Source organism: Myxocyprinus asiaticus, chromosome 1 (assembly GCF_019703515.2).
Source record: "Myxocyprinus asiaticus isolate MX2 ecotype Aquarium Trade chromosome 1, UBuf_Myxa_2, whole genome shotgun sequence".
NCBI lineage: Eukaryota > Metazoa > Chordata > Actinopteri > Cypriniformes > Catostomidae > Myxocyprinus > Myxocyprinus asiaticus.
The window spans coordinates 21,552,276-21,568,686 of NC_059344.1; the positions used below are offsets into that span (position 1 = coordinate 21,552,276).

Here is a 16,411-nt window from a genome sequence, read left to right on the forward strand (position 1 = left end):
ATGCTTCATTTTGTAGATGTATAAGTGTGTTGTAACAGCTCGTATATGAGTTTTTAGGATGTCATCAAAGAAGAAGAGTGAGTCTGAGCGTCAGCAGGACGCAGACGTCGCAATACCAGAAGAATCCGAGAGAGCGACATTTTTACAGATTGAGTGAGTGACTTTCTCTCTTCTGCAGAACACAAACAAAGATTTTTAGAAGAATATTTCAGCTCTGTTGGTCCATTAAATTCAAGTGAATGGTGGCCATAACTCTGAAGCTCCAAAAAGCACATAAAGGAAGCATAACAGTAATCCATACAACTCCAGTGATTTAATCCACGTCTTCAGAAGTGATATGATAGGTGTGGGTGATCAATATTTAAGTCCTTTTTTACTGTATATCTCCACTTTCACTTTCTGTCATGGTCCGGTCACCTTGTCAGGTTGAGGTTCTACCTGAGGGGACAGTGGCAGTATCGGGCTGCCTTTGTGTTTTGTGTTCCCCCTTTGTGTTTGTTTGGACCGCCATGCGCACGTCACCGCCGTGCGCTCTCTGGTGATGTCATGGTTCTGTCAACCAGTCAGGTTGGGTTTTGTCTGACGAAGACCATGACATCATCGTCCCCTGTCTGTCTTGTGGTTCGTGTTTTATGTGGTGATGTCACGTCATGGCACCTTGCCAGGTTGCGTGTTCGCCTTGTGAGGACCGTGGCATCATCATTCCCTTGTCCGTTTCTGTCAAAGCGTGTTTACGTTTTGCCCTTATGTGTTTCAGAGGTTGCTGGCATGCTGAATCAGCATTTCCATGGCATGGGAACCCTGATTGTTTCCATGGGAATGCTGATCATTACAACCTTCAGCTGCGAGCGACATATGCCCTGTGTTTGTTTCTCTTATTTAAACCCCCGCGTGTGTCATGTCTGATGTCGGATCATTGTTTACTGCCACTGTGTGTGTTTACTGTTACTGTGGTGTCTGTAACTGTTATTGTTGTGTTTAACTGTGCTCTCGTGCAGTAGGAGCTGGCTGCGGTTAGTTTCAGAAGAGGAGTTACCTTCTGTGCTCGTTGGCCTCTGCGGCCAGTTGTTAAGGAGGAGGATTCCTCAGATCTCTGGCCGCGTCTCGGGGGAGGATCAAGGTTGCCTGGGCTTGTTTTGATTTGAGTTTGAAAAGGAACTGTTCTGTGTTTGATTAATACATTGAATTGATTGAACTTTCCCTCTGCTCTTGGGTCCTGCCTTCCCGCATCCTGACACTTTCACATTCTTCTTCTTTTGTTTTTGGCAATTTTCATTCTTCATGCATATCGCCACCTACTGGCCAGGGAGGAGAATTTATAGTAAAAAAGGACTTAAATATTTATCTATTTCTCACCCACACCTGTCATATCACTTCTCAAGATAATGATTAAGCCACTGGAGTCGTATGGATTACTTTTATGCTGCCTTTATGTCCCTTTTGGAGCTTCAAAGTTTTGGACACAGTTGACTTGCATTGTATGGACCTACAGAGCTGAAATATTCTTCTAAAAATATTTGTTTGTGTTCTGCAGAAGAAATAAAGTCATACACATCTGGGATGGCATGAGTGTGAGTAAATGATGAAATAATTGTCATTTTTGGGTGAACTATCCCTTTAATATCGTTCTGTGTTTGATCTGACCCCACAGATATGACACCATTTCTGAGAACCTGAGCTCATTGAAAAGACAAGTTGAACAACTGTATCCTTTTACAAACACATTCACATTTACTTGTATGAGGGCAGTATGCCATTGACTTCTGCTGTTTTTATATAAAGCTAATTATAAAGACTACAGACTGGGGGGCATGGGTAGCTCAGCAAGTAAAGACACTGACTACCACACCTGGAGTCGCAAGTTCGAATCCAGGTTGTGCTGAGTGACTCCAGTCAGGCTTCCTAAACAACCAACTGGCCCGGTTGCTAGGGTGAGTAGTGTCACATTGGGTTACCCTCCTCGTGGTCGCTATAATGTGGTTCTCGCTCTGCGTGGATGCCGTGGAGAATGGCATCCACACGCACTACGTCTTCGCAGTAACGCGCTCAACAAGCCACGTAATAAGGTGCACGGATTGACGGTCTCAGACGCAAAGGCAACTGAGATTCGTCCTCCGCCAACCGGATTGAGTCACTACGCCACCACGAGGACTTAGATTGCATTGGGAATTGGGCATTCCAAATTGGGGAGAAAAAGACTACAGACTAACCCAACCTCCTAAATTATGTTTTTGAATTAAACATTTTGTAATATTTAGTTTATGTGTAGCCAAGTGGAGAAATTTCATGTAATTTAACTCTAGTCATAAATTGGACGTGGCCCCTTTAAGACTGGAGTTTTGTGACATTGGAGTTTTGCAACACCTGCTTTCCGGCACTCTCTCATGTTAGAAGCGCTACAATAGAGCTCCCGGTTTTGTTCATCGTTTGAGAATTTTTGGGATGCATATTGATTGCATGTGTGGAGTTTGACCATGTTTTGGCATACATGCAAAAACTGGCCTCTACTGTATTTCAGTTCTGTTTTTCATTTTACTATATTTTTCTATATTTCTTTATTCCCCTTTTCAATATATCCCCATCAATCGCTGTCAGAAATAAAAACCCGAAAGGTTATTTTTTGTATCCTGTGTTGTTTTTTACAACCCAGCATATACATATGAATTTGTTTTCCAGTTGAGGATGTCCCCAAATTACAATTTTGTCCACACACAGACAATTAAATTCTAAAAGAATTCAGATTTTAAAAAATAATTGAAAAATCGATTGACCACAAATATTGGATGAAAATTTCCACCTCAATATCTGTGCCCTGATATCACATGAACATCATCCAGATGTCTATTTGATGTGTGTGTTTACATCTGGAAGACGTTTTTAGGTTGTTTGCTCATCTGCAATACGTCTGAGACGGTTGTTCTCGGATGTCATTAAGACATTCAGCAGATGTCTTTGAGACGTTTATGATTTTGAATGTTTGTAAGTGTGATATTTTAAAGATGTCTATCAGATGTTAATTAGAACAATGTGATGCTTTTCAGATGAAACGCTCTTAAACAGACATCTCTGAGATGTATGTGTGATATCTGGGTAGAGGTAATGGCCCTGCCATTATCGCAACTCAAGTCTGTATTTGCGTAAGTGTTTGACAGTTTAACACACAACCAACTTCAGACGAAGAGAAAATGAGTTTCTTCAGAATGAGGTCAACCAGACTCGTATGGAAAATGTGAGTTTCCACAAGCAACATGTAAGATGAAATAAAAGACATAAGAGACACACCTATCATATTCTTATGTAAATTACACCTTTTGAAACAGTTCTGAAATTAATGCATAATTTCTCTCTCTCTCTCTCTCTCTCTCTCTCTCTCTCTCTCCCTCTCTGTCTGCTGTGTAGAAGGAGCACATCTCATATCTGTCTGAGAAGGCAGAGAGGAAACAGAATGCAATAGTGACTGTGAGTGATCAGAGCCATCAGGAGCTGAATGAGCTGAGGAGACAGAGTCAGAACATGCAGGATGAATACAAGGAGCAAACCAATGGTCAGATAAGTGTGTGTGTGTACTACACAAATAGTGTTGTTTAAACAGACCAAGAAATTAACATTTGTGTAATAGGTACAAATCCACATGCTCTCATACACTGGTTTTAAACTAGGGGTGTTTCGTTCGAAATAATTCTGTGTTTTTGCACAAACTGTTCTTACTCATTCCATTGTTTTTGTTGTTAATGACTTGATGTTGTTTAAAGAATGAGCTGAGTCAATGGCTGCATCCGGATATGCATACGTTCCTTTACCTATCATATAGGATGCCAAAAACAGTATATAAATGGAGTAGGGTGTCCAAATCCTAAGTATTCATAAAAAAAGTATGCAAGAAGTAACCAGATGACCTACTACAGTATTTCCAGTGACATTCTGAAGTACTCATCCACTGGACACTGTATTATCCCATAATGCCATTGAAGCTATAGAGACTTCACGTTCAAAAGACTGAATAATAAATAAAAAAAGGACAGAGAACCGCAACTCAGATGTTTGTTTTCAACAAAGTTGTTGCTTGTGGTTAAATTGTGCTTGTTTAACAAAACCAGAGCAGATTATTTTTGCGGTTGTTGTTATTACGTCATACATTTGGGTCATAGGACAATGTCCATTAGAAGAAGTATGTCTAGATTGGAATGTTTTCATACTACTCATCTGCATACCTAAAGAATGTAGTTTTTAACAGCTGAGAAGTGCATCTTTCATCAAATGCAGTATGATACTTTGACAGTACACAAATTCGGATGCAGCTAAGAATTATTATTATTTTTTATTTTTTTCAGTGTTTAAACTAAATAGTTTTACAAACCACAGGTTTCAGTATAGTAATTGCTCAGTACAGTTAGTTAGCCTTTGGTAGTCCTTCATTAACTAACTTCTGATGATGTGGAAACTTCATACAGTATGTGGCATTTCATGTGTGTTGTTTGTGTTTTCAGAGTTGAAGAATAAGATTCTGCAGAAAGAAAATGAACTGACCCTGCTGAATATGGAAATTGCAGACCTTAGAGAGAGTAAGGTACAGTAGCAGGATCACTTCTCTCATTCATTCATAAATTGTTTGATATTCATATATATATCATTTCTGTGTCTAGCTGTTGTATTTCTGTGGGTTCTGGAAGCTGCTGTTGTACAGAAAAATGCCTTGTGTGTACTTGACAATAGCAATTTCTTTCTGAGTTTGTGGAAATCAATTTAGAAATGTCAGGTTCAATTTCTGGTTTTGATGTGTGTGTGTGTCTGTGTGTGTGTATGTGTGTGTGTCATAGACTCTTCAACAGCAGCAGTTGTGTCGAATAGCTGAGTTGGAGAGGGAGCTGGCTGCCATATACTGTCATAATACAGAGTCTTTAGTGGCTCTCAAAGCTGGCTTCCTACAAGAGAAGAAGAGCTATGAGCGACAGGCTGCTGACAAGCTGCATGCTTTCAGCATTTCAGCTAAAAGGGTAGGAGAATCTTATCGCAATCAATCAAGCGTACATTTTTGCAAAATCCCGAATAAAAAAAAGTAACAGAGGGTATGTTTCATTGCAGTTTCCATGTGAAATGCCCACTGAGTGGTGCCAAACCCTTATGAAAATTAACCATGTTTTTACTATAGTAATATTTTAGAAACCATGTAATTGGAGAGAGCCCCTCCCTGGTTTTGTATTGAACAGGAAGTTCTTCCCCCTATTTCGCCATTGCAAAGCCTTTCTATCAAACTAACCAGAGAAGTTAAGTTACACCCTTTTATCTCGCATTTGTACTCGGTATGGACAAAAGTGTCCAGAGTGTTTAATTCAGACATTTATTTAAATGTTGCCTCAAGCATATGGCTGAACCCTAAATTATGTATTAATAAGTCCCATTTCTGCTGGTCAGAGTGGATTGTGAGGGAGGTTAATATGCACGGTGATATATATGAGAGCGGAGTGTTGAGATCTTTTGAAAATTTGGTTCAACATTTTGGGATCCCCAGATCTCAGTTTTTTAGGTATTTACAGCTGTGCCACCTGCTCCGTACTATTTTTGGGAGTAGCATACACCCCCCTAAAGCAGCAGATACTCTGGGAGAGGTGATTACTGCTTTTGGAAAAGGTCATGAGGCATCAGTGTATTACTCCCTGCTAATTCAGAGTCTGGGGGATGGAGCTTTAACTACTATCAAGAGATTATGGGAGAAAGATTTAAACTTGGTATTGGAGGAGGGAGTGTGGGCTAGGATTCTAAAAAACATCCAGTCTACATCTAGAGATGCAAGGGTGCGCCTTATGCAATTCAATATTTTACATAGATTCTATTGGACCCCCACTAGATTGTATAGACTTGGTCTTAAAGACACACCCACCTGCTGGCGATGCCAATCAGAAGATGAAGACACAGCCCATGTTTTTTGTTGGCGTGTTGAGATCCAGGAATTTTGGTAGAAGGTTCAGAGTTTTATGTGTGACGTGTTGGGCACTCGGGTTTCGTTTTGCCCCAGACTCTGTGTTTTGGGCGATGGGGCGGTCATCGATGTGGGGAATAAACACATAAAATTTGGGTTCTGACCAGTGTAATGATCGCCAGGCAAATTATTTTAAGGGGATGGAGGTCGGCTGGGGCGCTCCCATTTCAGCAGTGCTGCACGGAGATGGGGAGGGTGGTGGCTTTTGAGGAAATGTCATTTAGAAGACAGGGTAACTTAGATATGTTTGTTGGGGAGTTTTGGAATTTTTTGGAGGGCTCTCAGGGAGGGACAGTGGAGAGAGAGGTATAGGTATAAATGTGTGTGATCATTTTATATATATATATAAATATATATTATTTGTTTGCTTTTGAATTGAATTGAAAGCATTTTGTTATTAAATCTAACACCTAAACTACTCTTACCTGGATTTTTAAATTTCAAATCCAAAATGAAACCTCAAAGGGGACCATTGTATTTTAGCCGCTTACAGTGCATTAAGGGTACATTCTGTCAGTTTGTTTTTCCTGGGTTGTGTTTCCTGGTTATCAGACCCATGACTTTGGCATTGCAATCGCTCTATCACTCTAATTACGCTATCAGAAAACCTTAAAACAGGTGTACAGTGAAATATTTCACTTCACATAAAATTAAAATCTGTTATAATCTACACTTACGCTGCTCTTTTCCATACAACCTGTGCACTATACAGTACTGTAAGTGTCTAGAAGCATTACAATATTGGTGTGTGGAACATACTGAAATTTGAGTTGTTAATAACCTTCCCCACTCATTTTGATTTGTCTCAATAGGAGTAGAAATTAAAGTGTTTTATTGCCACTTTGTTCACCCCTCTCTTTCCCCAGGAGGCGCCGCGATACCTGATGTCCCACCAGAAGGAAGTGTTTCAGGAGAATCAGTGCCTGCTTGAGACATTAAAACAGCTAGTCCCTAGAGCTGACACTCTAAACAGACAACATGACCTTCTGCAGACACAGCGTCGGCAACTGCTGCTGGAGAGAGAAAATATGCAGGGGCTTCACTGTCAGCGTTTTCCCCCTCACTCACAATCCATAAAACCAACAGGAGCAAAAAGAAAGAACACCCCAAAAGCTACCACCAGTAACCAACAGCATGAAGATCAATAAGAGATGTTAGCCTGTTCAACAATTAAAATTATCACTCTTGCTTGCTTTTCTGTTTGGTTTAAACCTGCCCTTTATGTTACTAATCAGACCTATGCTGGAGCCAGTTCAGTAATAAAAAATAAAAAACATTGCCCATCACTTTTGACTAGTTGCTTTAAATAAACAAATTAACAATTTTGTAAGAGTCCTTAAAGGGATATTTCACCCAAAAATGACAATTCTGACATCAATTACTCACCCATCCCAGATGTGTATGACTTTCTTTCTTCTGCAGAACACAAATTATGATTTTTAGAAGAATATCTCAGCTCTGTAGGTTCATACAATGCAAGTGAATGGGTGCCAAAATCTTGACGCTCCAAAAAGCACATAAAGGCATCATAAAAGTAATCAACACAACTGCAGTGTTTTAATCCAAATTTTCAGAAGCAAAATGACAGGTGTGGGTGAGAAACAGATCAATATTTATGTCCTTTTTTTCCTGAAATTATTCTCCCTTCCATGCAGGGGGCGATATACATGAAGAATGCGAATCACCAAAAACACAAGAAGAAGAATGCAAAAGTGATCTATTTCTCACCCACACCTATCATATCACTTCTGAACACATGGATTTAACCACTGGAGTCATATGGACTACTTCTATGCTGCCTTTATGTGATTTTTGGAGCTTCAACATTTTGGCACCCATTCACTTGCATTGTATGGATCTACAGAGCTGAAATATTTCTCTAAAAACCTTAATTTGTGTTCTGCAGAAGAAAGAAAGTCATACACATCTGGGATGGCATGAGGGTGAGTAAATGATGAGTAAATCTTTACCTGCTAAAGTGTAATTATTGTGGATAACTGGTCGAATAAAGCCTGTTGCTTGTAAATCTATCATTAAATGTTTAAAAAACTAAGTTGAATAGACCCTGTGGTATTTACATACTGTGTATGCTGGAAAACATTTACTAAATGATAGGACGGGGTTCTTTTCATGTCTTAGGTTAATACAGAGGTAACACTCAACACATTAAGGAGAGCACTGACTGTGCAGGAGACTAAATGTAGCCCTTTGAAATGTGAAAAGGAATTTAATAATAAAACAATAAAACTTAAACTGTAAGCTCTGGTCACATAATCCACAAAAAAAATTATTTGGTACAGCACAATCACAAAGTACTAAATTACACTCAAGAAAATCTAGAGATGTCAAAAGACAATATACATGAAGAGAAATGAAATCTGCAGTAAGAAAAGTGTAAAAAATTAATACTTATCTTGCTCATGTAGCACTCAATGGAACTTATTCACAGAAGGTTCAAAAATGTAAAGTTTATATCGTTCATATGATCTAAGCTAAAGAAGCACAATTTAGCATACCATTATTGTTACATTTTACTGCTGATTTGAACTATGTTCTTTGATCGTAATCTTGACCAACAGTTTCGGTCGTTCACCATTCAAGTATATAGGAGCTGCACTTTTATCCTGCTTGTATCCAAAGAAAACAGCTGTCCAGGTGTGTTCCCTAAATGACAGGCTGTCTCTCCATCCAGTAATAAAACAGTAATATACAGGCCTTGAGGTTAATGTTTACTAGGTTATCTCCTTGTTTGAAAAGACCCTTATTTTCCCGAACTGTGCATTAATTTTAAATACAAAAATGTAACAACTAGAACTATGAGTGGGGCTGTTTGATGACAGAAGCTATTCTCACATACTGTATCAGGCAGAATAAATCACAGTCAATAAAACTTTCCTGTCCTGAATGATATACATCCTTTGTTATAACAATAAGCTGTTTTAAATACACTATATGACATCCAAACATCACACTTACTTGTGCTTTTTTGAGCTTTTAATTTCAAAGCCATTGACCACTGAGGTGATGATGCTGGTGGAAAGCTTGGCAGAACAAAAATGACACGGACAACCGTTAAAACGCTCTTCCACTCTACTTACCTATTAAGAATTATCAGTTTACTTTTTTACACATCTTGTTTGGAAAATTGTATTTCTCTGACATATGAATGACATATTAATCAGACATCCTGTTTAATGGTAATAACCAAGTGCGAGACGGAGGAATTTGGGTACATTATTTTAAATTTGTTTATTTGTATTTTAAATTTGATTAATACACACAACATAGGCAATTAATCATAAATAAAAGAATACTTGTTATTGATTTACTTTTAATATTAGTAATAAATATGAATGAATAATCTTATATAATCTTAAACTCTAGTTTCTGATTGATTCTATGGTTTGTTTAGAAGGGGCATGTCCAGGGGTGGACTGGTAAGAGAAATCAGCCCTGGCCCATTCGGCCCCGTTTCACGGCCGGACCATTGGGAAAAGTCCCTATGACCAGTCCATCACTGAGCGTGTCCAGGATTTTTTCATCTGACGGGCTAGTGTTCGTGTGTTGAGGGGTGACGAGGAACAATGTATACTGCCGAGGGGTGGTGGTGATGGAACGTATTTATGGACCAAGCGCCTGTTGTTTAGTACACACAGTATTTCCGTATATGAATGGCCATAAGTGGTTTGGTCTGGTCTCATTTCTCGGTTCATGTTTCTGCTGTCTTGTAAATTAGATGTGATGTTTTCCAAGGTAATAAAGGGACAAAGCCCTCTGGAGTTATCTATTTGGTGTTTACACAGTAAAAATCCTTTGGTCAGTTTGTTTCTGCTGTAAATGGTTAGTATATTCGAAGTACAGTCCCAGATCACTTCCAGCTTCAATGGACAAGTAGCATGGAATTCACATGGCACTGTAAGGGTCTGTATATGACTGTACGGCAATTTGTCGCGCTGCAATTGAGAGTGATATTTTGTTTGCAGTGATGAGATTGTTTTGTTCTGAATCTTCAGTCCGTAGACACTGGAATAATTCCCATTGGTGGCACTGTCATTACAAAGCCCAATGGTCCAGTCACAGTGTTCAGAGAGTCGAAGGAACCAGCGCAAACTGCCTTTATTTGTTTGCAGACAGCGAATTGTCTGCATCCCATGTGAGGTCTGCATCCCATGTGAGGCTCTACAACGCTGGGTTGGGTTTGTGGGGGAGAAGTTGTAGAACAATGTTTTAAGGTCTTTAGAAAGAGTCATCTCAGACCCAAGAGTTTTTGGGTCAAAGGCCATCTCTGAGACAGGATTTGAATCATGCTGAGGGACTAGGTGGTTTTCAGGATCAACAAAAGCAAGAAACTTTCCCTGGAGTTTGTCCACCTGCTCCTCAATGATTTGTACATTCTTTCTGATCTCCTCAACTAATTTAATGCGATTAGTTCCTGACACCAAACCCTGCCTCAGATCCACCATGCGAGCCTCCGCGAGAGCCTCGTGCACACTGGAAAATCTCTGCAAGAAGATGAAATCATCCTCTTCCTTTAGAGCAGAACTGACAGCTTGCTGGGCAGTCTGAAGTGCCCCCAGTCTGGCTGAAACTGAGGTCTGTAAACTTGTGAAGACCTGATCTTTCAGGAGTGATCCAGTCTTCATTAGCTGACTAACAGAGTTCTCCAGAATCTGCCTTTGGCCCTTATTCCATCTTTCCAAATTCTTTGCCTGATCCTGCCACTCAGCCAGCACCTTAAACTCTTCTCTCAGTTTACCCACAAGGTCCTTATGGGCAGTCTGTAGCGTCTTCATTTTATGTAGGCGATGTCCGTCCTCAATTGCACAAGACATGCATACTAACACATGATCATCCAGGCAGTAGTATTCCACTAGCTTGCCGTGAGCTGAGCATCTGCTGAGCACTTGACCAGTTGAGGCCGGAAGCACAGGCTCAGTTAAAGGATGGGTTTGCAGCAGCACTGGAGAGGTCAGGTGAGGTTGCAGGTGCAGAGCACACATGGAGACTTCACATTTCAAACAGGTTTTCAGTGCCAGAGTTTCCCCCTCCATACATAAATCACACATCACATATGAGGCTATCTTGGACACTCCAACCTTGGCTGACATACTTGCTGCAGATCTTATCAGACTCCCTTCAAATACTCAGAATGTTTTGTTAAAATGTACTAAGATCTCTGTCTGTCCTCACTCTGACTCTGTAAGGTGAGTCTTTCTAAATTTCTCAGGTTCCTTATATATACAGAGAGTGACCTTTGGTTGCTGTTCACTTAATGTTTTATGGTAGATGTTTATAAATGATACCTAATCAAATTCAGAGATGTTTATGATGGATCATTTGTGACCTTTTGTCCTATAGTTTGTGGAGAAGGCATTTACTGATACAGGCAAATATTGTCTCTGGCCTTCCTGATGACTTATGTATCACTTTAAACATTAACCCTTAAATGCATACCTTGGGACTTTACAGACCTGGAACCTCATTCCACCCCCTGTACCTCATAATTTTTTTAGATATGTGCACACACCTCTTTAGAATTCCTCAATCTGTCTCTTATAACACAAAAAAATGGCAAAATTGCAAAATAAAAAAATTTAATAAAATGAAATTATAATGGTTTCAGTTCCAAAATAGGGTTTTAGAGATCTGAGGTATGTAAGAGTGTCTGGGTTTTTTTTTTTTTTTTCGCACTTCATGCTATGTGTACGATGTCCTTCCTCAATTGCACAAGACATGCATACTAACACATGATCATCCAGGCAGCAGTATTCCACTAGCTTGCCGTGAGCTGAGCATTTGCTGGCCACTTGACCAGTAGAGGCTGGAAGCACAGGCTCGGTTAAAGGATGGGTTTGCAGCAGCACTGGAGAGGTCAGGTTGGGTTGCAGATGCAGAGCACACATGGAGAATTCACATTTCAAACAGGTCTTCAGTGCCAGAGTTTTCCCCTCCACATATAAATCACACGTCACTTAGGAGGCTTTCTTGGATACTTCAACCTTGGTTGACATACTTGCTGCAGACATTATCAGACACCCTTCAAATACTCAGAATGTTTTTGTCAAAAATGTACTAAGATCTCTGTCTGTCCTCACTCTGACTCTGTAAGGTGAGTCTTTCTAACTTTCTCAGGTTCCTTATACACCTATCAGCCACAACATTAAAACCACCTGCCTAATATTGTGTAGGTCCCCCTCGTGCTGCCAAGACAGCGCCAACCCCCATCTCAGAATGGCATTCTGAGATGATATTTTTCCCACCACAATTGTACAGTGTGGTTATCCTAGTTACTGTAGACTTTGTGAGTTTAAACCAGTCTGGCCATTCTCTGCTGACCTCTCTCATCAATAAGGCGTTTCTATCCACAGAACTGCTGCTCACTGGATGTTTTTTGGTTTTGGCACCATTCTGAGTAAATTCTAGAGACTGTTGTGTGTGAAAAACCCAGGAGATCAGCAGTTACAGAAATACTCAAACCAGCCCATCTGGCACCAACAATCATCCATGCGATTATCTAATCAGCCAATCGTGTGGCAGCAGTGCAGTGCATAAAATCATGCAGATACGGGTCAGGAGCTTCAGTTAATGTTCACATCAACCATCAGAATGGGAAAAAAATATATGATTTCAGTGATTTGGACCGTGGCATTATTATTGGTGCCAGACGGGCTGGTTTGTGTATTTCTGTAACTGCTGATCTCCTGGGATTTTCACACACAACAGTCTCTAGAATTTACTCAGAATGGTACCAAAAACAAAAAACATCCAGTGAGTGGATGGAAGCGCTGTTGCGGATGGAAACGCCTTGTTGATAGAATGGCCAGACTGGTTCGAACTGACAAAGTCTACGGTAACTCAGATAACCGCTCTGTACAATTGTGTTGGCAAGAATATCATCTCAGAATGCTATTTTGAGATGCGGGTTGGCGCTGTTTTGGTGACATGAGGGGGACCTACACAATATTAGGCAGGTGGTGTTAATGTTGTGGCTGATTGGTGTATATGCAGAGAGTGACCTTTGGTTGCTGTTCACTTAATGTTTTATGGTAGATGTTTATAAATGATACCTAATCAAATACATGATGTTTATGATGATCATTTGTGACCTTTTGTCCTATAGTTTGTGGAGAAGGCATTTACTGATACAGGCAAATATTATCTCTGGCCTTCCTCATGACTTATGTAACACTTTAAATATTAACCCTTAAATGCATACCTTGGGTCTTTACAGACCCGGGACCTCATTCCACCCCCTGTACCTCATACATTTTTTAGAGTTGTGCCCACACCTCTTTAGTATTCCTCAATCTATCTCTCATAAACAGTGTAATACAAAAAAATGCCAAAATTGCCACCAAAAAATTATAATGGTTTTGGTATAGAGTCTTTGGAGACCTGATGTAAGAGTGTCTGGGGTTTTTTTTTCACACTTCCATAAATTACCATTTTTATGATTATTTCATATTTATTTAAGTTGATTATAACAGGATATCTATTTCTTTGTTTATTACAAGAGAAATGAGTAATATATTCATACAAATAAATACTATATCACATTGATGTTCTGTGCAACAATGTATTACCAACAATGGAGAATTATCAGTATCCCATATGTGTGTACATATACATATTATACAAATTATTTCTTACTCAAAATGGTGCTGATGTTTCAGTGATGGATTTGATTTACATTTGACATTGCTAGCTGACGAAAAAACAACACTGAATTAAACTTTAGCAAGTGTAAGTACATGCAGGTGTACTACTGAAATTATGTAAGTTGTGCATCTATTTAGGTTCAATAAGTGCCTGAGAAAATACATATGTGTAACATATGTGTTACTTATGTGTAGCTTATGTGTAGATTATGTGTTATGTGTAGCTCAATATGTGTTTGACAGTCAGTTGCATCTCATGCCTTTCAGTGTGAAAATAATGAATCCTGTTATTCATCCTGATTTGTTGCATTATTTCTTAGATTTATGAAAAATAAAACATCAAAATATATCAAAATATATTTTATTTTATTATTTTCCAATTGTCTTGAAAATATTTTGAAAATTTTACACTTTCTGGGCATTTTGTACATCCATTTTTTATATAATTTCTGGGTCTCTAAAAACCCGAAAATGTAGAGTGTTTGGGAAAATTACCATGCATTTAAGGGTTAACAATGTTCAGTTTTCTTTTTTTCTTTTTTTTTTTTTTTTTTCAGATCAACTCCAAATCCTACTTCTCATTCTGTTTCTTTTACATTCATTTTACATTGCAGTGTAGTACAACTTGAATGGCACTAAGATTTACTTTGAAATCCAATGGATAATGCATAGAATTGAACACGAACAGGAAATGTGTGAGGACGTTTGCTGTACAGTAACATTGACAGGAAACTGTTATGGTAATTGCTGTTTGTTTTTTCATATTTCTTTTGGTAACATATCTAACCATCAATATAGCTGGCAAGGTATCTCCCTACAAGTCCTTCTAATCGTACACTGTCATCCTTGTAATAAAATAAAAAACTATAAAAATAAAAAAACTGCCATAAAAGTTACTCATATTCCCCTAATATACTAAATGTAATATAATTATAATACTATTAACATTTATTAGAAATACAATAGTTGTGTAACTAACTGTGCTGTCATGGTGTAATTACCGTAGTGAATGACACAATGTTTTCCTGTTCACCTCATCACTGCCATTTAGAATGTCAGGCTGTTTATTCTGGTTTCAACAAGCTTTGCACGGAGCCTTAAAGGTTTCCATATCTTGCAAAGATATCTGTGTTTACCAAATTGACTGCATGGGGTGAGCACTGCAGTTTTGTCTGCGCTGCGCGGATGGGCCAGTCCCGCTCTGCTCTTGCTCAACAGCCAGCAGATGCTGGGTAGCACCGTTTTGTCACATTTTGGAGTATTTGGTGTTTCCCATGTGCAGCATTAAATGACAGCATGACCATTTAGTCACATAAACATACTCTACCGACCTGCCGGCTGCTCGACCGGCCCACCGGGAAACGTCCCGGTGCTCACAATGGCTAGTTTATCGCTGCTCAAATATACCGATAATTCACCATTGTCACACAGAAAATCAATGTGATATAGTAGTTATTTGTGTGAATATAGTACTCATTTGTCTTGTAAGACACAAATAAATATCTATCCTGTGATAGCAAACGTGTATAGATATAAGATAATCATAAAATTATGATGGAAGTGCAAATAAGTGACACTATTACTTACACTGTCTCTGGCCTTTAATAACACTGTACACTTTTGGTAATTAGCAGTTATAAAATATATATATATATATATATATATATATATTCAGGGTTGGGAGGGTTACTTTTTAAATGTATTCCTCTACAGATTACAGAATACATGCTGTAAAATGTAATTTGTAACATATTCCGTTAGATTACTCAAGGTCAGTAACGTATTCTAAATACTTTGGATTACTTCTTCAGCACTTGTAGATTTTTTCACTTGTTTTGAATATAAAAACTCTGTCAGTACAGTAAGACAAAATACACATGTTAAAAATACATTCTCTGAAAAACTTAAATATCTTATGCAGTGCTGTTTCTAAAACAAGATGAATCTAATTGATCTTGTTTTAAGGATTTTTAGATATTTTTACAGTAAAACAATACAAATATTATTATCAAGAATATGATTTTTGCCCTAATATCAAAGGTCTGACTAGAAAAAAAGAAATTATGATCCAACGTGAATTTTCTTGATAAAAAAAATATGATCGTGCCTGGTAACGTGCATGTAAAATGGCTAGAAATAGCATTTTAGCTTAGCGTAAAGCTGATAATTTACACAAGGTTTATTTCTATTTCTTCGGCTCCAAACTTACTTCAAACTTACTTCTCTGTCTGCTCGTATGAATGTAACACATCATAAGAAAGTGTTTCACTGCTGTTCAAATGCACTTTGGATCACATCATTTATATGTATAAATGTTTTCCATCTGAAAGGACTAAATATTAAATGAAACAAATGACAATAAAATGCAAAGTAATCTCTTCAGTAATCAAAATACTTTTTGAATGTAACTGTATTCTAATTACCAATGATTTATATTGTAACTGTAGTGGAATACAGTTACTTATATTTTGTATTTTAAATATGTAATCCCGTTACATGTATATATATATATATATATATATATATATACATACACACTAATGTGCATGTAAACATAATGTGCCGAATACTTTGGTAATGTGAGGCTTTTTTTGTCATGCAAAGAAGGCTCGTTGAATCTTGAAAGAGCTCAACTTTTAGAACTTGTTGTGTATGTAGCTATCTCTTTTTTTGAATGTCAAAGGGAGACATTAATGTTTTTCAAGAGCACAAATACACTGCCGGCATGGAGCTTTTATTTTGAAGCAACTCTGGCTTCACATGCCAATGATGCGAC

General features: G+C 38.4%; 2 protein-coding genes across 2 annotated transcripts; one reads left to right on the forward strand and one right to left on the reverse strand.

Moving 5' to 3' along the window:
* The first annotated feature begins 29 nt into the window (after positions 1 to 29).
* Positions 30 to 7,385, forward strand: LOC127440969 (interaptin-like). Its single transcript, XM_051698068.1, has 7 exons — positions 30 to 153; positions 1,652 to 1,705; positions 3,175 to 3,229; positions 3,400 to 3,544; positions 4,488 to 4,567; positions 4,818 to 4,994; positions 6,844 to 7,385. Exons 1-7 carry the CDS (start codon positions 59 to 61, stop codon positions 7,123 to 7,125), a joined length of 888 nt encoding a protein of 295 aa, XP_051554028.1. The 5' UTR covers positions 30 to 58; the 3' UTR covers positions 7,126 to 7,385.
* A 2,092-nt stretch (positions 7,386 to 9,477) lies between these two features.
* si:dkey-183c6.9 (tripartite motif-containing protein 10) lies at positions 9,478 to 11,085 on the reverse strand. Its single transcript, XM_051695941.1, has one exon. The coding sequence runs from the start codon at positions 11,083 to 11,085 to the stop codon at positions 9,478 to 9,480; it is 1,608 nt and encodes a 535-aa protein (XP_051551901.1).
* Positions 11,086 to 16,411: the final 5,326 nt, after the last annotated feature.

Coding starts and splice junctions, on each gene's coding strand:
- LOC127440969 (XM_051698068.1), top strand. CDS start 59: ATGTCATCAAAGAAGAAGAGTGAGTCTGAGCGTCAGCAGGACGCAGAC. Junction 154..1,651: donor GCGACATTTTTACAGATTGA/GTGAGTGACTTT, acceptor CTGACCCCACAG/ATATGACACCATTTCTGAGA. Junction 3,545..4,487: donor ATACAAGGAGCAAACCAATG/GTCAGATAAGTG, acceptor TTGTGTTTTCAG/AGTTGAAGAATAAGATTCTG.
- si:dkey-183c6.9 (XM_051695941.1), bottom strand. CDS start 11,085: ATGTCAGCCAAGGTTGGAGTGTCCAAGATAGCCTCATATGTGATGTGT.